Source organism: Antedon mediterranea, chromosome 9, assembly GCF_964355755.1.
Source record: "Antedon mediterranea chromosome 9, ecAntMedi1.1, whole genome shotgun sequence".
Classification (NCBI taxonomy): Eukaryota; Metazoa; Echinodermata; class Crinoidea; order Comatulida; family Antedonidae; genus Antedon; species Antedon mediterranea.
In genome coordinates this window covers 24,050,178-24,076,220 of record NC_092678.1, presented here as the reverse complement: position 1 = coordinate 24,076,220, position 26,043 = coordinate 24,050,178, and the positions used below count along the sequence as shown (strand labels likewise).

The following is a 26,043-nucleotide window of genomic DNA, read 5'->3' as shown; positions in this document are numbered from 1 at the left end:
ATTATAAGTTATATCTACTCTTCGTAAACATAAGTAAATGTTAATGATATGAAATAAATGAATTGACACATGCATAATTGTAGTAAAGTAATATTTAATGCACAGATAAAAAATATAAGATCATACCATAATGTTAAAATTACATTACACACACACAAGTAATTACCTGATTATTATTTTTCTGATAAATTTATGAAAACAACTTTTAAAATTTCTGAAATGTAAGAACTTTGGCCCAAAACAAGGTTATATTTTAGAGATGCAGAATAAATGTATTAAAACATGTTGGTGTGCTATTGCAGAACAAAACGGGTAGAATGCTTTGTTTTTAGTATGTGTGAAGTGCTACTGATAGTGTAAAGGTCTGGTGGGATGAAAGGTAAATATGGTGGGTGTAAATACATACAAATTACATATAACAAATATATACACAGAAATTAATATAAATCATAATAAAGTTATTTATAGATATACTATATATACATAAATCAAAGAGCTGCATAGGCAGGATATAGAAAAAAATCAAGATCAAATAAGTTAAAACTGCCTCAATATAGATTTATTTTAACGACATGTTTCGGGCATAGCCCATCATCAGGTGAAAAGAATTGTAACAATATATATATATACTATATATACAATATATTTGACATCCCTGGATATGCATTGAAGACCCCTGGATGTTTTCTGACATCCCTCGATATGCCTTGAAGACCCCTGGATATTTTCTGACATCTTTAGATATGCCTTGAAGACCCCTGGATATTTTTTGACATCCCTGGATATGTCTTGAAGACCCTTGGATTTTTCCTGACATCACTGGTTATGGCTTGAAGACCTCTGGATTTTTCTGACATCTCTCGATATGTCTTGAAGACCTCTGGATTTTTTGCTGACATCCCTTGATATGTCTTGAAGACACCTGGATTGTTCTGGATATGCCTTGAAGACCCTGGATTTTTTCTGACATTCCTGGTTATGCCTTGAAGACCCTTGGATTTTTTCTGACATTCCTGGTTATGCCTTGAAGACCCTTGGATTTTTCCTGACATCCCTGGATATGCCTTGAACACCCCTGGATTTTTCTGACATCCCTAGATATGCTTTGAAGACCCCTGGATTTTTCCTGACATCCCTGGTTATGCCTTGAAGACCCTTGGATTTTTCCTGACATCCCTGGATATGCCTTGAACGCCCCTGGATTTTTCTGACATCCCTGGATATCCTTTGAAGACCCCTGGATTTTTCTGACATCCCTGGATATGCTTTAACACAACTGAATACATTGCTGACAGACACAATTACAAACAAAGTACTGATGAACAGAAACAGGTAATAATATGATTAACTCCTGACAGGATATCTTGTATCAACCTCATCGTCATCTTCCTCCTCTTCTTGAAGTAAGTGTTGCCGAACCTCTGAAAATATACGTTTAAACAAGTTTATTAAATCATCTTCAAAAAACTACTTAAAAATGGAGTTGTTACATGCATACCAATTATTATTACACTGGTAATTCCTGTATAATCAAAGTGAAGGAGGATTTTATTATATATTTGGACACACGCGCTTGAATCTCAATATCATTCATTTTCTCCTTCGAGGATTTTATATCAAGGTAGTTGGACCAATTAAAGCCTGGTGACCAACTGTAATCGATCAACAGAAAACATGTTTGATTATGATAACCAGTAGGTGCTACTATACTAGATACACTTGTTCTTATTTTATTTTGCAATCATCAGCAGGTTGGCAGATTATTCTAGATCTATATTCTGTAGCATGCAACTGGTAGACAAACTACATTTTGGTTTCACATGATGGTTAATTAACTAAAACAGTTTGGGGGAATCTACTAAAAAAAAAAAAAAACCATAAAAGTTAAACCAATCTTAACATTTCACCACAGCGTAAAATAATTAATATTTCTAAGGATAAGGAAATTATTATACTGAACAGCAAACCTCTCAAAGTATTTGTGACAAATAAAAATGCATGCCATAAATTAGAACACTAAAATAGGTTTAGGAATCAACCATGCATGTCTAAAAACTTGAACACTATTACCTAGCTTGTCAGTGTAAGGTACCATAGTAACTGCTATAAGGCTGGTGTCGCAGAACACTAACCCTACCATCATCTTTTATCAAGCAAATGAGTGCAAGGCAAAAGCGAAATAAGGTCAAAGGTTAGCACGTTTCAGATATCTTCTTTCATGCATACAGGTCATAAGTCTTTTATTTTTAAAAGGTTTAATAAGTGCTAATATTACTTTATGCTAATATTTCTATTCTTGTTTGTTTTGTCATATCCAACAGTAAAGTTGCAATCAGGATTTGAACCCCGACCCTTGACTATTTAAGCAAGCATTTTAGCAAACAAACTACAGTGCCACCGTGAAATGAAGAATTATATAATACTTCTTAAATAAATTTGGACTAAAAACATCCAAAATGTTGATGTTTTTACACCATAATCAATTAACAAAAAGGATTTTAAATACAATTTAGTACAAAAAAAGCATAGAAAATTACAAGTAGGCAAAATGCTGTCAATAGAAGAATTCAAAATATATAAAAAACTAAAAATATGATAAATCATATCAACAAAGTAAATTATACTTAATGTATCTTGATATTAATTTGACGACACAACAGCTCATCAATTAAACTAATTACTTTATGACGTACCATCGGATCCATCAGCATCCCGACGTGGTGCTACTCTTACGTAACGTACATCAGGCGTTTCATCATCTGACACGCATAGTATACATGGCCGATCAAATAGTCGTTGGATGTCCTCAAGACGCTTCCCTTTGGTCTCTGGCAGTAACGTCACCATAAACAACAGGCCTAACGTTGAAAGTCCAGCATATAAGAAAAATGTACCTGTAATGGAGAAATAATACTTTCTTATTTTTTACCTTTATTTTTATTGCCAACATGACATAAATATGTCATGTTGGCAATATTTTACACCAACATTACGGCAAGCAGAGCTAGCTTTAAGATTATCTACATAAATAAAATATCGAAGGCATTTCATGGGAAAAAACACACGGCGGCATCATACTGGATGTGAACACAAATGCATTCCAATTCTTTAAATATTATTTAGTTATACCATGGTTATACTTCACATCATCATTCACTTGTAATGGTGGTAATAAACCGGTTATCTTAAAGAAACAAAATAAATGTATAAAGAAACAGGGCAAAAATACTTTTTATTACTATATGCTGATTAACAACACCTTTGTTTATTTAAGTTCTATATACTTGTTCTTATGTAAAAGGGTCCTACAAAAAAACGAAGCTACAGCTGTTTTATGCAGGATCCCTGTTTTCAGTTGTACTGTAATTATGATGTACTGTAATTGATGACTAAATAAATGTGGAATAAATAAATAAAAAAAATCATCATTATATTGTAATTTTTTTTTAATGTACTGTACCACTTTTGACTGTAATTATATGAATTTTTTAAATTTTACTGAAAATTGGCCAACGGTTGTTTGATGAATAATTGAAGTAAAATAAAATAAATATCGAATAAAATAATGTACAAACCTTGCCTGGTGATTGCTTGAGTAAGACTTAGGAAGGTCATTGATATAACAAGATTAAATGTCCAATTAGTGAAGGTTGATAACGAGTTGCACGTACTGCGAGCCCATTGTGGGTAGATCTCAGAGTTTATGGTCCAAGGCATTGGTCCCATTCCTGACAGAATAAAAAGAGAACCATTATTATTTTTCACGCATCCAACAGTGAGTAACTCACCACTTACAGCATGGATAAACTATTTTATAATTTATTACGCTTTATAAACTAAGTCTCATTTGAGTTGAAGTTGAAAGAGTCGTGAGTTACAACTACAGTAGGCACTAGGTCAGGATTGAACCCTAGACCTTGGGATTGGAAGGCAAGCACATTAACCACCTTGCTACAGCCCCACTACTATTTTACGAATAATAACAATGATATTAAAGACCCCTTCCCTGCAATTTTGGACGTTTTTTGGAAAATAATACATATATATCACTTTAAAAACATTAAACCATGTCATTCCTTGTCTTAAATGTACGTTTTATGGTAAATTATGATAAAAAGTGAGAAACAATGCACTACCTAAGTAGCTCGCGGCGATCGACCTCTCGTGGACGGTCTCAGGCCTAGCCTAGCTAGGCTTAGTTTTGTAGGCCTAGCTGGTAAACATCGGTAACGTACGAACATCGTACGCTAGCTATATACCTAGCCTGACGTTGTATAGTTGCTGCATTAATTGTCTTTCTATTTTTGCCAGACTCCGTTGATAAAAATTGGGGAAAACCCGGTATTTTCGCTGAAAAGTTAGGAGTCTTCCATTTGTTTTGGCTTCACGATCGATCGAAAAGTGGGCGAATTACAGGTGAAAAACAAAAATATCAATCCGCGCGCAATGCATTTTGGGATTTATAGCGGGCCGCTATAATTATTAAAATCGATTTATTTTTCACATTTTTAACCGTTTAAAGACGAAAAAAGTTATCGCAATAGGACCATATAGTATTATTTTTACATTAAATATAGTTTGTGATCTTAAATTAGATCTAAAAAACGTAGGGAATGGGGCTTTAAGCAAATGATATTAATGATTACTAAGACTGTACCTGGAGCAAAGAACATTAAATAGAGAACCATTCCAGCGACAGCAAGGAATGCATAGGGTGAGGGGCAGTAATCAAACGCCCAATCAGCATCGCAGGAAACGCTGTTCTGATCTTGAACTCCCTCTATACACGCTCCATCGGATATCGTACCGTTGAAATCTTCATAACAGAATCCACAATGTTGGTTTAGGATACATCCATCACATGTGCTGAAAGTGATTAAATTGAATAATATTACGTATATGAAAGCACTTAGACAGTTAATTGAAAATGGTCAACTTGTTTGTCCTTCAGATAGAACATTAGGTAGTTTGTTGTGTATATGTAATTGTAAAATTGAAAAATGAAGTCAGAATTTTGGTGACAGTGAAAGATAATTTAATATTAATAGATTTTCAACTACATTATTAAGTTTCTAGACTGCTGATCGTCCATAGCATTGTGATTGGTCAATTACTTGTGGTCCGTTTTATGTCCTTACATTGCATCTAAGTGCAAAGCAATCTAAAGCTCTGTCTAGTTTGATTAGTGTAGACAGAGCTTTAATTTAAGTAATAACTTTCAATCCTTGTATGTGTGGGTAAGTGTGTAGGAGTTTTATGACAACATTTCTACTTACCTATAACTGCAGATTGTGCTGTTTGTGTAAAAATCAACTGTCGGTGAATCCATTGATGACAAATAAAAACTTACTCCAAGAAATATGTGTGAAAAAACAACACCTAAAAATACATAAAATAAATATAAACAATCTGTGTTGTACACAAGGTAGCTGGTACACCGTCAGTAATCTAGGAAGACTTTGCCAATGTTAGGCTGTGGAAACTTTTTGTCCCTGCATTTGGCCACCAAAAACAAAAATCAAAAGAAATGTATTTATGTATGAACATATTTGAAAAAATTAAAACAAAAAAAAAGTAATTATAAACGACAGCTAGATTGTGTAAACAGATGGCAACTTGATGCGTGGTAGTCGTGAAAAATATTGATTGAAAACCTGACAAGGTTCTTGAGGAGAAAGCTAAGATAAGTCAACAGTGAACAGACCAGGCAATGTTTATACAGATGCACGCTACATGTTCAATATTAATTAGTAATCCTCTGGTGAATTTGCTAAATTAAGCTGTATGTATTTTCTAAAGAAAGGTTCAAATCAATTTGATAGATGATCAAAAGTTAAACTAATGTAGGCAAGTCGATTTTATTATAACAGTACACACAACTCAAACTCATTATTAACTGTGACCAAAGAACTTATAGCACAAGAATCTCCTGTTCGTCCGAAGCGCGTAACAATTTCGAAAGGCATTGTGGGATAGAATAGAGCTATGGGTGGCGCCATTGTGAGCCATGGAGTAGGGCGCCCGCATCAAATTAGAAAGTCAAAATCATAGAGGGGATCTGCTAATGCTCTAGGGGGATAGAGTAATTGACTGAGGAGTAGGACGCCCGCATCAAATTAGAAAGTCAAAATCATAGAGGGGATCCGCTAATACTCTAGGGGGGGGGGTAGAGTAATTGACTTCCTAGTTTGGAGGGGGCGCTGCTCCATGCTGTGAAATGGCGTCGCCCAGTTTGACCTTTTAACCCTGTACTTCGGATACTGTGTTTTGAATGCAAATTGAAGAACAGGAGATTCTTGTGTTATAAGTTCTTTGCTGTGACTGTACATTAGGCTACATTTACAAAAACAAGACTCCATGAAAGAAGGCCCACTGTACACTGTATAACATCATTCCAAAATACTAATACTAATTGAGATAAATCATTTCATTTATTATTGTTAGTTTAAATTACTGAATTACTTTTTTATAGTGCTTAAATATGGATATAATAATTTGATGGTAAGTCAGGCTGACTGTTTTTGATTAATTTATTCTGATTAAAATAAACTCTCCAAGATGAACTGTATTATTATACAATTAAGTTATAACTAAGTAGATGCAAGTAACCTCCAAATCCAATTTCAACGTTTCACTGTATTTTCTCATTAACTCGTCAATAAAGATTTATAGACAATTTCAAATTATCCAATCACATTTCAGCTGTAAAGAGTTGACGTAATTATATTTTAAAGACTATATATGTGTAACAAATGTAAAAATATCGTGGATTTGCACGTCAATAAATTATCTTGGGTATTATGTTACAGCTGCTCCTACAGTAGTCGATAATTATTTCTTTTAACTATTGATTCAATTGTTAGATTGTAAAACTATAAAATCAAAATATGGTTAGCACTGTATAGTGTATACGAAATCCTAAAACTGTCTACACTATAAAATTGTATGCGACAAAATATTTGGGCATGATGATGTCATATCACTACCATATTTAGGCACATCACACTTTTTTTGTCAAGCTAGTTTGATAGTGTAGACAAAGCTCAACACAAACTAGATTTGGTGATCTGCGCAAGTGCGATGTGAGTGTATGTTTAAAATATGTGTATGGAAATTGGATGTATGCTATTCAAACCTGACTTATCTGTTTATAATTCTGAACCTATAGTCTATTAACTCAATGTATGTATGCCATAGGATACAGTATACTGTATAAAATAAAGGTTAAAGCAATATTTCAGATTCCCTAAATGTTTTCAAAAGAATACAGTCATAGAAAAAAAATAATTTAGGTGATGATTCTATCCCTCATTAATTATACAGAAATCATCTTAAAAGCTATTTTAAAACTAATTTTTGGTCCAAATTATTTCTGATTGCATATTATATAGTGAATAAAAAAGAAATAAAATGTTGTGTTTGTTGCTTTTATTATAAATGTGTAATCTAATATTCATCGTAAAATAACCAAATAATGTGTGGGCTGTATTCAAAATCTGAATCTCATAATTACAAAGTTGTGAAACTATACATTACATTTCTCAAGGGAATATAGTATATGTGATTTTAGATGAAATTTGATAATAAGAGGTGTGACTGTTACTTCAGGTTGCCTATAAAGGCAGCATTAAACCAAAGTACTAACTACTAAATCAAGACAAAGTATTGTGTTATAATGAGTAATAATACAAATGTTTGATTCTGAAAAAGCATTGTGTAGTGAATGCATATGAATTGGCATTTAAATAGTGATTGTGAATACCATTCATCCATACACATTACATATACAGTACAATATATTAAAGTGGCATAAATTTACACTTAATTACTATTGATATGAACGCAATGTTATATAATGCAGGATAATGTGCAGAAAAATGCATAATTTTTATGCATTTAATCACAAAATGACAGAGTAGCTGATTCCTGGCACTGTGTATCTATTATTTGCCCAGTATCATATGCAAACTCTATAAAACAGTGTCATATTTATATCACATGTGATGTCTGTATCATAACCTACTGTAAATTTAACACAATGCAAGCAGGAGTTATATTACAGGATTTGTCTATGATATTGGACATACTGTACTGTATGCCATATGTGGACATACAATACAGGGAATTGGTTGGCCAGAGAAAGCAAGAGATGGATAAAGTGAATGTAAATCCTCTTGTAAGAAGAATAAAATTAACCTGACCTCACCTGCCATACTTATGATACTCAGTTTTCTTCGTCCAAGTCGATCGACAAGAAGCAAGCCGACCAAAGTGAAGAGAAAATTGACAGAAGAGACGGCGGCAGCTAACCAGATGACCACAGAGTTATCTTTGATGCCTGCCATATGTATTATTGTCGCACTATAGTACCTGCATTAGAAATTAAAAATAAAGTTAAAATTGTCATTTTTCCATACATAGTTATTTCATCGTGTTTGTAGTATACCAACTCATGATGGTTATCTATAGGCTAATCACTTACCAGATAACTGAAATAATACACCAAACATCAATCGATCATTCAGTATAATAAGATTGTATCACCACTTTAGTTACTTACCGTTGCTATACAGTTTCTTGATATTCTAAATGTTTTATATTTTCAAAACGGAAGTAAGTGTTGAAGATCGGAAAATAAAATTTTAGAATATAGAAATGACTATGGAAAGGTAGAATAAGGTAAAATAAAAAAAGAATTGTATTTAAATGCAATAAAAAAAATTTGTCTATAACAAACCGTATGGTGATATTTCGCAACAATTGTAAGAAACAGAACAAAGGAGAAAAGAAAATTAAGGAAAGTCTGCACAAATTGAAGATTGTGTGCACAAGTGTAGAAATCCAATTTCCCTTGCATATGTGAACGTGTACTTAATAACCATCATCAAGATCAGAATTTAATCCTTTTAACAAGACATTGTGACGCTGGTTATTGACTTAGCGGCTTCAACGACTTCAAGATGAGTAAACCAATTATAAGCATTTAATAATTACCTTAATTAAAGGCAACTTCTGAAGTAATTAAATATTACCTTTAAAATCACTCATACAATTATGTGTTATTATAGTAAAGGATGGTTGCAAAATTGCATAATGAAGGATGAAGAAAAATGCCTTAGTGATAATGTATTGTACTTTGAAAGAACCCTTCAAAAAAAAGATGACAACTTTTGTATAAATATACACAAATGACTGGAAAAAACTACTACAAACAAACTATACTGTAGGCTTACTACAAGAAATTAATATGCAACATGTATGTACAATAAAGCCTTGTTGAAGAAGATACATAATTCTATGTTTGAAATTCTTATTTGAATATAGAAAAGAAATAAACCAATACAACCCAGAAATAAGAGAATTATATACCTTTACCGATTCTGGGAGTGGGAGGGTCTTTATAACAAAATATCATAAAATTATTAAATAGATAATAGATATTGTATCATGTAGAAAATGAAAGGGTTTTCAATGTAAAGCTCTGTCTACACTATCAAACTTTAGGTGACAAAAAAAGTTTAGATTGGATATATATATATATATTGTATGGACATTAAAATGTCATATCACTACCATATTTGGGCAGATCACACTTTTTTGTCAAACTAGTTTTACACTGTAGTGTAGACAGAGCTTTAGTGTGGATAATCTTAAACAACAGTATAAAGATGTTAAGGGTAACAATTTGGCTGGGTGCAAGGCTTTTAAACTGCTATACTGAAGGTAGAACATTCCTCTCTATAAATGGATGGACAAACAGAAGGATAAAGTAATTGCTTAAATGTTGGTGGACAGACAGACAGACAAACTTACATGACTGTATTTATACCGGCTAGCTGTTGAAACATCTGTAATCCACAGCCTAAAATCAATGCTTGTCTCACCCGGGAATCTTTCAATATATTGCTTACAATGTTTGTATTTCCTGAAAAAAGAATCAAAACAAAATTGAATAATTGCATAAATGCTAATTATTTTATTTGAATTAGATTTGAAATGTTGTATGTACAAACTTAAATAAAACACACAAGATACAGCATACAATCAATAGTAACATTAGTCATCCAAATTGAGATGATTTAATCAAAAGTCGAAAATATTATCCTCTTTGACGTGAAAAGCAACCTCATAACAAGCATGCTTCTATTCATATCAGAAATATTAAAATAGCACAAGATCTTGGTTGTGGCAACATAATCCTTCATATAAAGTGGAAATGATATTTAAATTAGCAAAGATGACATATCATTTGCAACATATTATATCTGAAACATATGGAACATTATATAGTGTGTAATCTATACAGAGCTATTCTTGTAACACGCTTCTCTGCTATATTCAATTCAATTATTCTTTAATAAATTAAATATATTATATTTGTCAACAAAATATATATTAGTATTTTTCTTGAAATGTTTTTTACCCTTTCAATGTTTTTTTATGGCCTAATATTTAATACACTCATGACATGATTATGTCATATCACTACCATATTTGGGCACATCACACTTTTTTTGTCAAACTAGTTTGATAGTGTAAACAGAGCTTTGTGATACTCAAGGTAATAGAAAGAAGACAGTACTAAATAATCTCTTACCCAGATTTTCAGCCTTTCTCATCTCCTCCACACTTGTGCGTATACTTTCAAACTCTTCACCATAATTATTTTCTCCGCCATAAATTTTTCCTAGGACTTTCTTGGCTTCCTGATACTGGCCTTTAATTACAAGCCAGCGAGGACTCTCATTGAGAAACATTAGGCCTACCAGCTGCAATAAAGCAGGTATAGCAGCCAGTCCCAGCATATATCTATTACAGAATAATTAGAATGTTCTTAAATATCATAGATATATTGTACTCAAATAAAACAGATTAATACACTAAGATAGTAACACTATCGTCAACATTGAGTAATATTGTCTAAAATTACATCTCATACATTACATATCATACAGTATCAGGTACGGTATTAATTAAATAAAACTTATTATATCCAACAATGTGAAGATAAATAAGAAGATTTGACATTTCTACAATAAAGAATAATTATTAGAATGTTGTGAAATTATCATGATTTTATGGATAAAGTATACATATTCAAATAGAACAGAACAGAGTTTATATATGATGTCATATCACTACCATATTTGGGCATATCACTACCATATTTGGGCATATCACTACCATATTTGGGCTAGTACATCACACTTTTTTTGTTAAACTATTGTACTGTAGTTTGATAGTGTAGACAGAGCTTAAGACACAACATGAGACATACTCTCTACATATGTAATTGTAACACTAGTCATCCAAATTGAGTTAAGTTTAAAATTACATAACATTATATCTATAGAATATCAAATTTATGTCAAACAATTTTAATTTACAATTTCATCTTGATACAGAAAATATGTACATAAAAAATAAATCATACCTCCAACCATTTTCAGTATCGTTGGAGAACAGTCCATCAACAACACTGGCAACTAACTGGCCACCGGTAATGAACAAATTGTTGACGGTAACAAGTCGCCCTCGAACATGACTCGGAGATGCTTCTGCTATGTACATTGGGACAGTCATTGATGCAAAACCTTTATGAAAAATTGTTTTTTAATATTGATTAGTAATTGTATTATTATTTTTATTTATATTATTATTATACTTTTTTTACCCAAAATACTGTATGTGGCAGATTGGTGTTGATTAATTAAAAATGTACTGAAATGAAATATACTATTTAAAATCCCATAGGACTAGGTAATGTTGTTAGTGCTATTTTAGTAATATTATTATAAATTCCCTAATTTCAGTTTTTTAATGTATTGAAATAGACCGAATAAATAAGGAAATGAAATTATATCTCATTATCTTATCAGACTAATAATGATCCCAATTTGAATTATTATAAAAATATGGTGAAAACTTTTAAAAGTACATACCTATTCCAACCCCAACAACAATTCTACCAATCAGAAGAACTTGTTTATTCATTGTGGGTGCAAAGGCAAGCACTAGTGAACCGCAAGCAAAAACTAAACTTGATGCTATAATAACCGGTCTTCTGCCAAAACGATCATTTAATACTCCACCAATAAGTGCTGATATGGCTGCTGCTCCAATGGTAACACTAACTATAAGTTCTTGCCATACAATATCAAGTTTAAAGTCATCCTTGAGGAGTATCATTGCACCCGACACTACCCCAGTGTCGTACCCGAACAAGAAGCCACCAATCCCCGCAACAGACGCGAGTATCGCCACGTACAGCCTACTGTACGGTGGCCTAATTTTGATTGGCCTAGCATTGGAGTTAACTAACCGTTCTCGGCTGCTAAATCGCCCTAAATCTGCCATACCGTTATACACATAAAGGACCCAACAATTTAAACAAAATTAGATGTCATTTAACTACAAAAAGATGTTTAACATGATGACTTTTCCAATCCACCACGTACGTAATGTAGGTCCCGAAACACAATGGAAATTTCCAAGGCGATTTATTATGAAACCGTGCTTAGCCAAGCGTGTCACACATTAGTATGAGCGTCACGTGTGTAAACTAATTGTTTTAAAGTGTAGTCAAGCGTGTCACACTTAGTATGGTGCGCTAATATTTCAGAATAAATTAACTTCACTTTGTATATATGTTGATGTAACCAGAATAAATTATTCTTTTAACAAAAATGAATGTATGTTGAAATCAGGGCCACAATGGAAATAAGTTTGACCTTTGGTTACTTTTTTGTGTTACCCTGAATTCATTCTTTGTATTTTTTTTTTATGTTGTGTTATTTTATGAATTCGAATAAAGAAATAAAAATTAAAAAAAATCAGAAGGAATTGCAGTTAAAATAAAACTCAAGCAAGAGTATAATAATTTGCATATCATATTTTATTAGCATATGAAATATCAACTAGAGTACATGTAATAGCATTTAATTTATTTTATAACATTATCATCATCAGGAGGCTAAAAAAGCCATAATATACAGTGATAAATAAACACGCCCAATGCCTATTATTGTGCAGTTATTGTATTGATATTTTCCGTGTTCAACTGTTGTTTTTTACTATATAATGACCGGTATTCTGCTTTCGTTGTTATAAGTTCTTTCTGTAAGTTTGCAATGCGGCAACTTGTTGAAACAGCTGATGGAATAAGGAGAAAAAAAAGAAATGTTACACAAACAATATTTACCTACAGTAATATGAAATAAGACAAACAATAGTGTTATGGTGAATACACATAGTTGTCATATTGTTATTAGCTCTGTCTACACTGTCAAACTTTATGTGAAAACAAAATGTGATGTGCCAATGTATGGACATGATGATGTCATATCACTACCATATTTGGGCATATCAATACCATATTTGGGCACATCACACTTTTGTCAAACAAGTTTGATAGTGTAGACAGAGCTTAACAGATAAAAGTGAGTTAAGTGTTAGTACTGCAAAGCAAACATACCTTGTATAAAGTCAGCCTGTCCGTGCCTTAGAACTCCAGGTACAAGGATACCAAACCATTTGATAGGGTCTGTAAGAACCTCTACATCACCTTCATTTTCTGTCGACTTGTCAGTTATTGTAAGCTCTTCAATTCTGCAAGTTGACTCAGAATCACCATCACTTTTTTCTTCTTGTCCCTTTCTTCTTCGAACTTTAAAACAAATACAAAAGTAAGTAGTTAAATTACCAGTGGTTGTTTTTTTTTTATATAAAGTATTTACAGTATACCATACAACACCCACCAGTGGTTTGTTTGGTTGTTGATTCAATTTGTTGCACAGTTTTTGACTTGCTTGTTTTCTTTTCTGGTTTCTTCCGAATTAGTTCAAAACATTCTTCACTAGTCTCACTATATAGTAAATAAATATAATAATTATAATTAATAACTATTTTAACAAATGAAATATAAATAATTAATATCGAATTAAATTATCTGTATTAAAAATAATATTGTATTGTTATTGTATAATAGATAGTTTGGTTTGTAAGAATAAATAGTATACTGTATATAGCATTCAGAACTTACTTGATACATACTTCAGCTAATGCCTTCATACACTTTGAATTGTATTGCAAACTCCCAACTGACTTGTTTCCCATTGAATACCTTGCCTTTGATAGGTTGAAGTATCCCTAAAATTAAAAGGACGAAACGACCACACTCAAATTATTCACTCTAAACAACAACTTTAAATCGGATGTATTTTTTTCTGTTGAAGCTTTGTTGCTGAGGCCTACACTTAAAATACAACAAAACCTACTTGTTTTAATGAATTTTCTAACAACGTTCTTTCAGCGTTCAGGTCATCTAATATATTAAAATACTGAATAACTAGTTCATCCAACTTTACGCAAATTTCGTTAAAATCTGTCATTTTTTCGACCGATTTCTTATAAAAACTCAATCAATGTTTTGATGATCTTGTGATGTGGTCTTTCTATAGAGGGCAGTAGCATAGCACGTGTTTTCGTGTTTTGGTTTTTAAACTTTACTCCACTACTACTGGTCTAAAAATCAGGTCTAAAAAAGTATAAAATGCACATAAAAGTTTCTAATAATACTTATAGTGAATAGTAACAATACTGATTCTTCAGTTAGAGTAATTAGTTTGTTTATACTATTTAGCTAGGCTGTCTATGATGAGGCATAACGTACCGCCAGGCAGGGCCCGGGTACTAAACACGGCGGGCGTATGTGATTCAGTAGGCCAGTTGAAATTTGATAAATCAGGCCTAGGTTAGCTTAGCATTTTTAAATAACTTTGAATTTCCTGCATGATTTCTTGAATAGAATCTGATGTATGTAAATAGTTTTAATATTTGATTGTAAAATAACACACAGCAGACGTACGGTGCAATTCAATTTTAATAAAGTTATACTGTATGCTAAATAAATGGTTAAAACTTTTTAGTAGCGGCACCTTCTAAAAAATGTCTACTCTTTAATTTGTATTGCCTTTAATTACAATTTCGCCTACTTCTATTGTTATTACAGTACGTTTGAGCATCCAATGTTTGAAACAAAAGAATGTCAACACCTAAGAAAAGAAAACATGAAACGCCACCAAGCTCACCAGAAGAAGCATCTGGTGAAACGCCACCAAGCTCACCAGAAGAAGCATCTGGTGCTGGTGATGACAAGTAAGACTTCAGTTACTGACGGTAACTGTACAGTGATTGCCAGTTAGTTTCAGTTAAAGAGTGAGATATCTTATTATTAAAATGGTTGGACAGATTGAATAATCATTGCTTTTTAATCATTGTTATTTTTAGATTTACCTGTCCAGCAAAGTTCAAAAAATGTAAACCTGATTATGATGGTCTCTGTTTAGAGGATTTAAAAGGAGAAAATGAGAAAGAAATTTGGTTAATTAGAGCACCTATTGATGTAAGTATCAATCACTCTAGGCTGGCTCGTAACAGGACCGAAATGTAGTAAGCTACTCGCAAAACTTTAAATCGCCGAGTAGCTTTATACTCAGAACACTTACCCATGGTTTGTGTGCCTTGTGTTTAAATTTAGAAATTTATTATAAACTACCTGTATATTATAATTATCAAGAAATTATGCAAGTCTAAAGAGAATTTATTTAAAATAGATACAGAATGAATTAATACTATTTGTTTCTTGCAGTTTGAAAGCAGTTTTCTAGATGGAAAAAAACTGATTCAAAATGCTCAATACAAGTTAGGTGAAAATAAGCAATTTCAATTAATTGTCAAGGAGTCAAAACAGGTAAAGTACTAAGGGTAGCTCACTTAAATGTGTTACTGAGAATACTGAGACTGTAATATTTATTTCCACAATTAAACATTGTTTATTAATTTCAATTCAGGTTGGAAACATTACAGCTGTTTTACCATCAAAGAAAAAGAAGAAACTACAGACAGGTTAATATATTATCACTTTTCTCCAAAATCATTTATTTTCATCTGTCGTATGCCCCAAACACAATGCCCCAAACACAATGCCCCAAACACAATGCCCCAAACACTATGCCCCAAACACAATCCCCCAAACACAATGCCCCAAACACAATCCCCCAAACACAATCCCCCAAACACAATCCCCCAAACACTATGCCCCAAACACAATGCCCCAAACACAATGCCCCAAACACAATGCCCCAAACACAATCCCCCAAACACAATGCCCCAAACACAATCCCCCAAACACAATGCCCCAAACACAATGCCCCAAACACAATGCCCCAAACACAATGCCCCAAACACTATGCCCCAAACACAATCCCCCAAACACTATGCCCCAAACACAATGCCCCAAACACAATCCCCCAAACACAATCCCCCAAACACAATCCCCCAAACACAATGCCCCAAACACAATCCCCCAAACACAATCCCCCAAACACAATCCCCCAAACACAATCCCCCAAACACAATCCCCCAAACACAATCCCCCAAACACAATGCCCCAAACACAATGCCCCAAACACAATGCCCCAAACACTATGCCCCAAACACAATCCCCCAAACACTATGCCCCAAACACAATGCCCCAAACACAATCCCCCAAACACAATCACCCAAACACAATCCCCCAAACACAATCCCCCAAACACAATCCCCCAAACACTATGCCCCAAACACAATGCCCCAAACACAATGCCCCAAACACAATGCCCCAAACACAATGCCCCAAACACAATGCCCCAAACACAATGCCCCAAACACAATCCCCCAAACACAATCCCCCAAACACTATGCCCCAAACACAATGCCCCAAACACAATCCCCCAAACACAATCCCCCAAACACAATGCCCCAAACACAATCCCCCAAACACAATGCCCCAAACACAATGCCCCAAACACTATGCCCCAAACACTATGCCCCAAACACTATGCCCCAAACACAATGCCCCTGGGGTAGACACACGATCAGGTCACAGATTTTTCTTTTTTCTTCTTCTAAAAATATTATTTATTATGTCCAATTATAAATTTATATTAAATTCTTTAAACAGGTCCTGCTTTTAAAGGTTTGATATCAGTTGTGAATTCAGTAGATGTTCTACCAGTTGATCTACCGATGAGTCCTCCTAAGATGAGTTTTGATATCCCTCAAGATCTCAAACAGCGTTTCACACCATTTGGCTGTGGTAAGTTGGCTTAGATATTCTTGCCTCTATTATTTCCTGCAACATCAGACTGGTGACTTGCGTGTAGCATGTAATTTTTTTTTCAGCTTTTACTACTAAAAGATGAGATGTTGCATACATTACATTATGAAGACTAGCTCACAAAACTTAATTTTAGTGAAATCTATTAATGACTGAGCAAAATGATAAAGTACTGTAGTAGTGGCACTGAAAGAAAGGTTAACATGCTTGCTTGCCATTACCATAGTCTTGGGTCCAACTCATTTCTCTGGTTCAATATTATTGACAATTTCTGTATAATTAACGGGCAACAGATAGGGAAATATTGTAATTTCATACATATTACTAATATATTTTGTTAGGATCTCCGTTGAAGAAAAGAAAAATGAAAACTAAATGCAAAAAAGAAGATAATCCTTTTGAAGACTCAATTATAAAAATGGAAAAAGATGTTGATGTTCTAGGTACTGTGTAGTACATTTATTAATCATGAAAAGTTTTACACGTCTAGAAGAACAAAGATCATTTATTTGTCAAATAATTCATATTATAGATTTTACTATTATTAAAAGCAAACATATATGTTTTCAATCTTTTTGGCCTTGTTTTTTAGATACATCGTCTAGTAAAAAGAAAAAGAAGAAAAAAGACAAAAAGCACGACATAGATAATGCTGTTGAAATAAAAATAGAACCCGACAATGAGAGTGTAATATATTCACCACAAAAACAAGAAGTAAAACAAGAAGTAAAACAAGAAACTTACAGTGATGAAGCTGATAACTCAAATATAAAACAAACTAGTAGTGGAAAGAAAAAAAGGAAGAAGAAACACAAAAAAGAATGAAAATTAAGGTATTACAAAGAACTTACTCACTTTTAGTTTTTTTTATGCACCAGTTATGTTCAATGATAAGGGGAATTAATCTGCATAACACATATCGACAGAAATAGAACTGAACTGTCCACAAAACTTTGATGTTGATGTGGTCAAGTGGACATCGCTGCACTCACTTTAACTAAACTTGTTGGAAGTACAGTCGAGTTGCTAAGTGAAGTATCAGAAACTTTAATGTTGATTTGGTCAAGTGGACATCGCTGCACTCACTTTAACTAAACTTGTTGGCAGTACAGTCGAGTTGCTAAGTGAAGTATCAGAAACTTTAATGTTGATTTGGTCAAGTGGACATCGCTGCACTCACTTTAACTAACTTGTTGGCAGTACAGTAGAGTTGTTGGTGAAGTATCAGAAACTTTGATGTTGATGTGGTCAAGTGGACATCGCTGCACTCACTTTAACTAAACTTGTTGGAAGTACAGTAGAGTTGGTAGGTGAAGTATCAGAAACTTTAATGTTGATTTGGTCAAGTGGACATCGCTGCACTCACTTTAACTAAACTTGTTGGCAGTACAGTAGAGTTGCTAGGTGAAGTATTTGAAACGTTATGATGTTAAAGTGGAGATTCGACAAAGAAAGCGTTCAGGACTTACTTATTATTTTAATTTAAGTGGAAAGCAATTGAGTAAGTGCTGCGTCACAGAAATAATAATAAATGTGACTGTCAGTGTTTCAAAACAACAGTTTGCATAGCAAGAGATAAACATCATTTATAAATTTTTATTTCTGAGTATGAAAATACTAAAATTAACATCTTTAATATAAAGTTAAACTAAACTAAAACAGATTATATTAGTTAAGTACTAACTTAAATATAACAAAGGTTGTATTATTTGGTAAACAAAAAGTAATTGGATGTCTTTAAGGACATAGAAATCATCTTCACCCAAAGTTTACAGATTTTAAATAATTGGTAATTCAGCAATAGCTTGCTGAAGAATAAAAAATTACAACTTGAATATATATTTAAAAATGTTAACAAACAAAAAGTAAAAACCTATTTACCATATCAACCACCACCAAGTTAAGCGTGGTTTCCACTAGCAACGCAACGCAGCCACGTATTGACGCAAAGTGATGTATTGCGGAACCGACGACGCAAGAGTGCTGCAAACATCGCAGGTTTGATTTGACGCAGGTGGGGGCAAACACAATTATCGGAAGGGCATTTTCTTACGTTGCGTATGTTACGTTGCGTCGTTAGTGGAAACCAAACGTTAGCAAGCACAATATTAAATTTAGCGAATCCTGTAGAGTAAAAAATTGTACTACATGATAATTTAGAAAACTATGGAAACCATATCAAACACTATAATAAGATTGGAAAATATTGTATGATAAATATTTTTCTTAGCTTATCTATTAAGTTTCCAGAACAAACAAATAATAATAATAACAAAAACTGAAACACCTAAACAAACACTCAAAACTGCGATTGCGACAATATTGTCGTTGCAATCCGAGTCGTCTTCTGAATCGTCCTGTCTTTGACTGTTTAGAAAGTTACCACATTTATAAAAGTCGTTCGGCACAGGAGGAAGATCCGATTGTTCACCAACTCGTACTATCAGTGCCATGCCCAGCTACAAATAAAAACACATTTCATATTACAGAACTTCATAATATTGTAGTATTCGGCCCTGTCCGTCTTAGATCTCATCTTTTCATGAGTCGCGCAATATATAGAGAGTTGTTAAATCGATTGCATTTTTTTCTATAATTTAAAATAAAACAAATTTCAATTAAATAAGTTTACCTCAACATGGAATTCCAAATGACAATGAAAGAACCACCATCCAGGGTTGTTGGCATGGAAACGGAGAATCACGTACCCGCCATCAGGAACAATTACAGTGTCTTTCTTCAGGGATAAGTGAGCCTCACGTGGTAAAAGTCCTTTAGAAAAAAAAATGAAAGATTGTTACGCGGATTTTATGTATACGAGCAAAAGTCTTACTATGTGGAACGGTCATGTGATACGTGAAGAACAAACAAAATGCAATGATATTATGGAACGGTTCAATGACGGGAATGTTTCCTGGTAAAATCTAGGAAGCACAGCTGTAACGAGGGCATTCAGTAACCTTTAGATCTTAGGAAAGGTTGATTGTTTGTATGTATTGTTACCTTGTTTATCCATTTCTTTGATCTGCTCAACACTGGTTTCTTCTCCTATTTTCTCAAAGCCAATCACTCGGAAGAAATGACCATGCAAATGCATTGGATGACTAGTACTAAACTGTTGCCCTTCGTTAACCACTACAAACTCAACAACCTGTAACGTTGAACAAGAAATCGGTCAAAAGCTACAAATGAGCCAAATTAAGTACTCTCCCTCTTCCTAAAAAATTAATTAATACAAAAAGAGGCCTATAACAACTATGAAATATGAAACGAATTGGATTTAAAACAGGAGCCTAATCCCGCTCTTGTACCTGGTACTGCACTATCTTATGCATGTACAGTACCATATGTCTAGCGACAATAAACATCCCTCAGTATTGTGTCTTGTGATAGCAACATTCATCCCATGGGATATTGTATAGCGTCTCCTGACAATATACAGTAGTAGAATCGACTGTTAAAGTACTTACATTATTGAGTCCTACATGAATAGTTCGTGTACATCGGCATAATTGAGTTGAGCAGTTCTTGCTTGTTTCTTCATCACAGAATGTTCCTTCTGGTATATCTTCATACTGACTGAGCGGCGGCGAGGGAGGTAAGCTAAAGCTAATACTGTCAAGTTGTGGCGGTGTCCCCATTATTTTGCCAAAATCCATGCCGATGTAATATTGTTCATCTGCTTCCTCTGAAAAGGCCATGTCATCATCTTCTGTAAAAAAAAAAAGAATCCAATAGAAACAATTTACTATTCTGGACAAATACGTTCTTACATAAATGAAGTATTTTAATATTTGTAGTATTTAAAAAAATTTTCATTTCCATAATTGATGTCTTGAAAGAGATTTTTTTTACATATATTGGCAACCACATCTTACCTCGTGACGTCAAATTTCTAATGCTTATATCTTTCTTTTCAATATTATTTTCAAGCGTGTTCACAGTAGTACCATCAGTTGTTTGATTTGTGTTAGGGAGTTGGTTTGCGCTAATTACGTCTTGGCCAACATACTGTATTATTGCAAGTTGGGACTTTCCCGTACATCCTGATTCGACACCTTGAACTCTTAACCAATAATTCTTCCTGTCTTTTGTAGCATTTAACAAGAAATCAAAACGCTCCCCTGCGTAGATGATAAATGAATCCGTTTCTTGGGCATCAATTGCTGCTCCGTCCGATGCTATCATAGATATCTTGTGATCATCTACAGATACTTTTAGACCACAATCAGTAATTGCACCGCTGATGGTTCGAAATCTGTATATCTTGCCATATTCAACGGTGAATATCTCTCTTGTTGTACTATCCAATCCATTTTCTTGATAGGTAATATTCCCTTTCCCGTTGATGAGAATAGTATCGGCTTTATTACTACCTTTTCCATACTGGTTTCCTGTAAACTTTGCAATTGTCAATTCATGAAACCAGTCGTTAACTAGTAATACGTGTTCGTGTCCGTGGTCGTACTCGTAAAACTCTTCAGATTTTGGTTTTCTTACGATAAGAGAGCCAAATAACCCGTCTGCTCTCTGCATCCCTGAGTGACTGTGCCACCAATGGGTACCTGCTGGAAAAGCCTTGAAGGAATACAAGAATGAAGCTTGCGAGGGAATTGGACACTGTGTTAACATGGAGATTCCATCCATGTATGGAGTGCCCTTTGCGTGGAGACCATGCCAATGAATGGACAGTCCTTCTGAGTTATCTAGTTGATTGACAACTTTGACTTCAATAGTATCATTTTCACAAGCCTTTAAGAAAATGAATCATAATCATTAATCAGCATGATTTTTTTGGATAAATTTACTTACATTCTTCATACAAACTATATTTCATAATCATCATCATCATCATCATCATCATAAGAAATATCTTTCTTTGAAACAGAAATTGGTGTTTTTGTTTCTTTTGTTATTTTATGTATTTTCCTCATTCACGTTGTGAATCTCTTAACATCATCTTAACATCATCTTTGTATGTAGATGAAGTATGTCTGTTGCCGTTTTATGAAAAAATACATACTTGAATTGACGGACCGGGTATTTGCCGGTTGACAACCATCACTGCTCTCGGATCACCATCTAATGGAATACAGTCTTTCTGTTTGCAGTGAGTGATGTTTGTGGGACAGTCACCACATTCTTTTGACATAGAGGTGAACCATTCTACCTTAAATGTGAATTTACAGGTGGTTTTCTCACCACCAGTGCATGCACGCTTACAGTCTTCACCTTCGTATATCACTTCTGCATTTAGCGCTAAAAAAAGACAATGGAACGATATTCGTGGTTATTACCGGAACTTTCATCAGATTCGTAATACTAGATGCAAAATGTTAAAAGCACATGATGTATAATATTTAAAAGTTTCCTAAAACACACACAATTCTAAGTGGCCACTACATCCTGTGAAAATAATAATAGTAAACACAATTTTTTTTAAAGGAAACAAAGATCTTTCAAAGAAAAACTAATTTAACAAGCACGAATGTGCAATACTCGGGGTACAGCGAAAGAAGCCAGGGCTCGAACCGGGACCTTCTGCGTGTTAAGCAGACTTGACAACCACTACACTACGAAACCTCTTACATTGAAATTGTGGGTTACAGAAAGTTTTTTAATCCATTTAAATTACAAATAAATGGTAATAAGCACAAAGCAAAATAAACATGTGTAAAAGTGATAATTACCGATTACACAAAATAAGTATTTAAAAAAATAATAATAAGATATACTGTGTATAATTATCATATTGCGTATACAGTACTTTTCACCATAAAGTTTAAAAAAAAAGGTTTAGCCCGGGCTTGAACCAGGTACCTTCTGCGTATTGAGCAAACGTGATAACCACTACGCCAAGAAGCCGCATATAACCATATAACTACATAACGCTGTGGTGTGTGTCACACATTGTGGATTCTTAATTAAACAAATTAATTAACAAAAAATTAAAAATCCGGCTCCATAGCTTTGAGGACATGTCCCTGTAGTATGTTCATGCCAAATCCCAGCTCAATACTACAACTAATAAGGGAGGAGTAGTACTTTAAAAATCGCACTTTTTACTCAATAGTGTCCAGATGGTGGAGGAGAAAATGAGTAAGTACTAGACTCGGGTACCCCGAGTAAAAATCAGTAGGCCTATGCTAATACAAACAGTTCTTTTATGCCCACAGGTAGGTATTGTAATATAAAAGAGTGAACGTGACAATGTTTGAATAGTCTAACACATAATCCGTTACAGCTTCATTCCATTGTTTGATCAAGCATAAATAATATAAATACAGTACTCTGTATTATTATATATCTTATTTATACCACTAGACCAATCGTGATCATTATGTGCCGGATGCGAACTCTTTGTTTGGTTGTTTTCGTTACCAATTCTGTGCTGTACAATCGAATTAAATTAAATAAATATTAAAATCGAATCGAATTAAATTAAATATGGTCCGGGAATAATTATTATTAGAACACGGAAAAAAGGTGGACTATATTTAAACGTGATCAAAAGATTCCGCGTAATTATAGAGTTATACACAATAGTGTTAATAAGTTGGCATACTGCAATAAAGGAAGTTGCTCTTCCTCTTTCGCTCCGGCCAATACGGATTTTCCGCTTGACGCAAATATTCATAGATTTTACAACAACTACAATTAACGTTGATTTTAAAATTGGCATTTTGGTACCGAATGCCTACACTTGCCTATCTGTCCATTTGTGACGAGCATGCCACTAAAGTTACCAATTATTTTTTTCTAAAAAGGTGTTTGGTGAAAATGTGTGAATTGGGAGAATGGTGTGAAAAGGAACTTTTTTGGATAGCAGGTGTTTAAATGCGCGCCAAATTATTATTCTTATTCTCACGGTACACCAACCCAACACAGGCGGCTACATTAGAAACTTTTGGATTTAAGTATAAAGTATTGGTGTTGATTTCGAATTAGTCTTTCTTTATATTTTTTATTTTATAAGCTAAAATGAAATTATGAACTACTTTTAGTAGCACACTATATTATATGTTAGTGTTCTCCATCACCCGTCGTAATAATGTTTTTATTCAAATTCAGTAATTTTCCACTAGGCGAATTTGTTCGCGCGAAAACCGCCCGCTTATACGCATGCGATCCATGTTTTTCCAAATCCCTCTCTACGCATGCGTATAAGCTAACGCTTTCGATTCGTGGTAAATCGGTGATGAATGCGAATACTCAGAATAGTAGGCCTTTGTTGCACTGGTATGTAAGACATTGTACTATAGTATTCAGGTAGAATTAGTGATAAACCTTGAATTCTTTAATTTCGCTGGAATAAATAGTGTGAATAATATTACTACATTCCATTAATATCAATATCTTTTAAAAAATAGTTTTGGTAATATTGTTAAAAGTATGTGGAGGGTGAAGAGATTTTTACAATACCCACAATAGAAAACAACTTGGCATGAAAAAATATAATTCGCCGTAAGATAATTACCAAATTCCTCCAAATTCCAACAACAATAAACTGCATGACACAATGGTCCCTGTATTCTCAGAAATTATTGAATAGAAAACAAAATGTTCAAAGTTTGCTGCTTGCTCTATAATAGGCTATTTATAACTCAATACATGTATAGAAGATTAAGTATATAGATTTATTATGTGACATTTCACATGCTCACTAAATAGTACATTCCTTTTTATAAGAAATCATGCTTCATTTTATGCCTTGTTCCCACTAGAGACGCAACGCAAGGCCGTAACAACGCGCAACGCACAAGCGAGTTTGACTAATGACAAGCGACAGTTCCAATAATCCACATCGCTTGTGATTGGTCAAAGTGCTTCCGTTGTACTTAAGTCCTTGCGCTCTGCGTCTCTATTGGAAACCGAGCTTTAATAATTATTGTCTGAGTCGTCTCTCTTTTGTTGCGAATTATTTTTAACTTTTCCTAACTAAAGCGTGGTTCCCACTAGCGACGCAACGCAAGGACGTAAACGCAACGCAAGCGTTTTAACCAATGACAAGCGAAGTTATAGACAGTTGGCTTATTCGCTTGTGATTGGTCAATTCACTTGCGTTGCGTTACGTCCTTGTGTTGCGTCGCTAGTGGGAACCACGCTTAAGGCAAAAGTGGGATAAATTTGCATCAGTGTATTAATTTTCCCGTAACAAGATAATAGACTTATACTTGTGTACAGTAACATTGAGTAAGACGTAGCCAGCCCTAAACTCTGTCGTGTTCCGAATCATTGAAAATTGTCCATAAAAACATTGCATTGGCCACCTATATATCGAAAGTTTATTATAATTATAGAAAACGAATCGATTTGTCTAGGCGTTTTCCGCGCAATTCTGAAAGCTTTAAAAATGTGATCCCATGAATATTATTATACCTTTTTTCCGCAATATTTTCATCATCACATTTTACTTTCTAAAGTATCAGTACAGACTGTGAATCAGGGATTGATTGATATTTTAAATCAACTTATAGATTAATCTCTTACCTGGTACGCACACTTGCAAACTGACAACGATTAAGACCAATAGATTCATAGTGTTTCCTTTCCAACGACAACTACACTTTTGAATCAAATGCATTCATGAATGGAAAATTTCCGTTAGGCCTATTTTAGGCCTATTGTGGTTTCTATTGGCCAATGACGTTGACGCAATGCCGTCATCCTCTCCGCATGCCGCGCCTCTCCACTCCCATAATCTTATTTTTTGTTTATTCATCTCTTGTCATCGAACATTAACTATCTATCTTTCTTGGAGATCCAAGAGATCCAAGAAACATTTATTATATATGGCCATTGGCCCAAATAATATACAATGTAATACAATATTAAATAAATATCAGTTGAGTGCGTTTAAAAATTCTGTTCTACGTTTAAATGAA

General features: G+C 33.8%; 4 protein-coding genes across 6 annotated transcripts; 1 reads left to right on the top strand and 3 right to left on the bottom strand.

The window, feature by feature from the left end:
• Nucleotides 1–74: 74 nt before the first annotated feature.
• Nucleotides 75–12,466, bottom strand: LOC140058503 (proton myo-inositol cotransporter-like). 2 transcript variants are annotated; one of them, XM_072104135.1, is made up of 11 exons: nt 11,943–12,466; nt 11,435–11,594; nt 10,598–10,809; nt 9,814–9,925; nt 8,207–8,370; nt 5,277–5,379; nt 4,658–4,866; nt 3,576–3,728; nt 2,694–2,894; nt 2,071–2,143; nt 75–1,421 (listed from the first exon to the last, which is right to left on the bottom strand). In XM_072104135.1, the coding sequence occupies exons 1-10, from the start codon at nt 12,355–12,357 to the stop codon at nt 2,079–2,081; spliced, it is 1,794 nt and encodes a 597-aa protein (XP_071960236.1). In that variant the 5' UTR covers nt 12,358–12,466; the 3' UTR covers nt 75–1,421; nt 2,071–2,078. The 2 variants fall into 2 exon arrangements, with proteins under 2 accessions (XP_071960236.1, XP_071960235.1); XM_072104134.1 differs by lacking the exon at nt 2,071–2,143.
• A 437-nt stretch (nt 12,467–12,903) lies between these two features.
• LOC140058453 (coiled-coil domain-containing protein 115-like) lies at nt 12,904–14,455 on the bottom strand. Its single transcript, XM_072104067.1, has 5 exons — nt 14,277–14,455; nt 14,042–14,148; nt 13,758–13,864; nt 13,475–13,666; nt 12,904–13,152 (listed from the first exon to the last, which is right to left on the bottom strand). The coding sequence occupies exons 1-5, from the start codon at nt 14,388–14,390 to the stop codon at nt 13,022–13,024; spliced, it is 651 nt and encodes a 216-aa protein (XP_071960168.1). The 5' UTR covers nt 14,391–14,455; the 3' UTR covers nt 12,904–13,021.
• Nucleotides 14,456–14,470: 15 nt separating this feature from the next.
• LOC140058452 (uncharacterized) lies at nt 14,471–19,701 on the top strand. 2 transcript variants are annotated; one of them, XM_072104066.1, is made up of 9 exons: nt 14,471–14,544; nt 15,011–15,156; nt 15,289–15,403; nt 15,650–15,751; nt 15,852–15,906; nt 17,003–17,137; nt 17,500–17,601; nt 17,751–17,991; nt 18,085–19,701. In XM_072104066.1, the coding sequence occupies exons 2-8, from the start codon at nt 15,044–15,046 to the stop codon at nt 17,981–17,983; spliced, it is 855 nt and encodes a 284-aa protein (XP_071960167.1). In that variant the 5' UTR covers nt 14,471–14,544; nt 15,011–15,043; the 3' UTR covers nt 17,984–17,991; nt 18,085–19,701. The 2 variants fall into 2 exon arrangements, with proteins under 2 accessions (XP_071960167.1, XP_071960166.1); XM_072104065.1 differs by having other exon boundaries at nt 14,479–14,534; nt 17,751–19,697.
• LOC140058450 (uncharacterized) lies at nt 19,390–25,708 on the bottom strand. Its single transcript, XM_072104064.1, has 7 exons — nt 25,649–25,708; nt 22,182–22,417; nt 21,037–21,910; nt 20,629–20,870; nt 20,162–20,309; nt 19,791–19,930; nt 19,390–19,617 (listed from the first exon to the last, which is right to left on the bottom strand). The coding sequence occupies exons 1-7, from the start codon at nt 25,695–25,697 to the stop codon at nt 19,390–19,392; spliced, it is 1,917 nt and encodes a 638-aa protein (XP_071960165.1). The 5' UTR covers nt 25,698–25,708.
• Nucleotides 25,709–26,043: the final 335 nt, after the last annotated feature.

What these genes read in the sequence shown, in the direction of transcription:
- LOC140058503 (XM_072104134.1), bottom strand. Translation starts at nt 12,357, where the DNA reads ATGGCAGATTTAGGGCGATTTAGCAGCCGAGAACGGTTAGTTAACTCC. An exon ending in GCCGGTATAAATACAGTCAT is followed by an intron (nt 8,371 to 9,813) that starts GTAAGTTTGTCT and finishes TTTCTAATGCAG; the next exon opens with GTACTATAGTGCGACAATAA. An exon ending in AGCACAATCTGCAGTTATAG is followed by an intron (nt 4,867 to 5,276) that starts GTAAGTAGAAAT and finishes AATCACTTTCAG; the next exon opens with CACATGTGATGGATGTATCC.
- LOC140058452 (XM_072104066.1), top strand. Translation starts at nt 15,044, where the DNA reads ATGTCAACACCTAAGAAAAGAAAACATGAAACGCCACCAAGCTCACCA. An exon ending in TTTCACACCATTTGGCTGTG is followed by an intron (nt 17,138 to 17,499) that starts GTAAGTTGGCTT and finishes ATATTTTGTTAG; the next exon opens with GATCTCCGTTGAAGAAAAGA. An exon ending in AAAAGATGTTGATGTTCTAG is followed by an intron (nt 17,602 to 17,750) that starts GTACTGTGTAGT and finishes CTTGTTTTTTAG; the next exon opens with ATACATCGTCTAGTAAAAAG.
- LOC140058453 (XM_072104067.1), bottom strand. Translation starts at nt 14,390, where the DNA reads ATGACAGATTTTAACGAAATTTGCGTAAAGTTGGATGAACTAGTTATT. An exon ending in TTAGCTGAAGTATGTATCAA is followed by an intron (nt 13,865 to 14,041) that starts GTAAGTTCTGAA and finishes TTTACTATATAG; the next exon opens with TGAGACTAGTGAAGAATGTT. An exon ending in AACAACCAAACAAACCACTG is followed by an intron (nt 13,667 to 13,757) that starts GTGGGTGTTGTA and finishes TTTGTTTTAAAG; the next exon opens with TTCGAAGAAGAAAGGGACAA.
- LOC140058450 (XM_072104064.1), bottom strand. Translation starts at nt 25,697, where the DNA reads ATGAATCTATTGGTCTTAATCGTTGTCAGTTTGCAAGTGTGCGTACCA. An exon ending in TACCCGGTCCGTCAATTCAA is followed by an intron (nt 21,911 to 22,181) that starts GTATGTATTTTT and finishes ATTTTCTTAAAG; the next exon opens with GCTTGTGAAAATGATACTAT. An exon ending in CAAAGAAATGGATAAACAAG is followed by an intron (nt 19,931 to 20,161) that starts GTAACAATACAT and finishes TTTTTTCTAAAG; the next exon opens with GACTTTTACCACGTGAGGCT.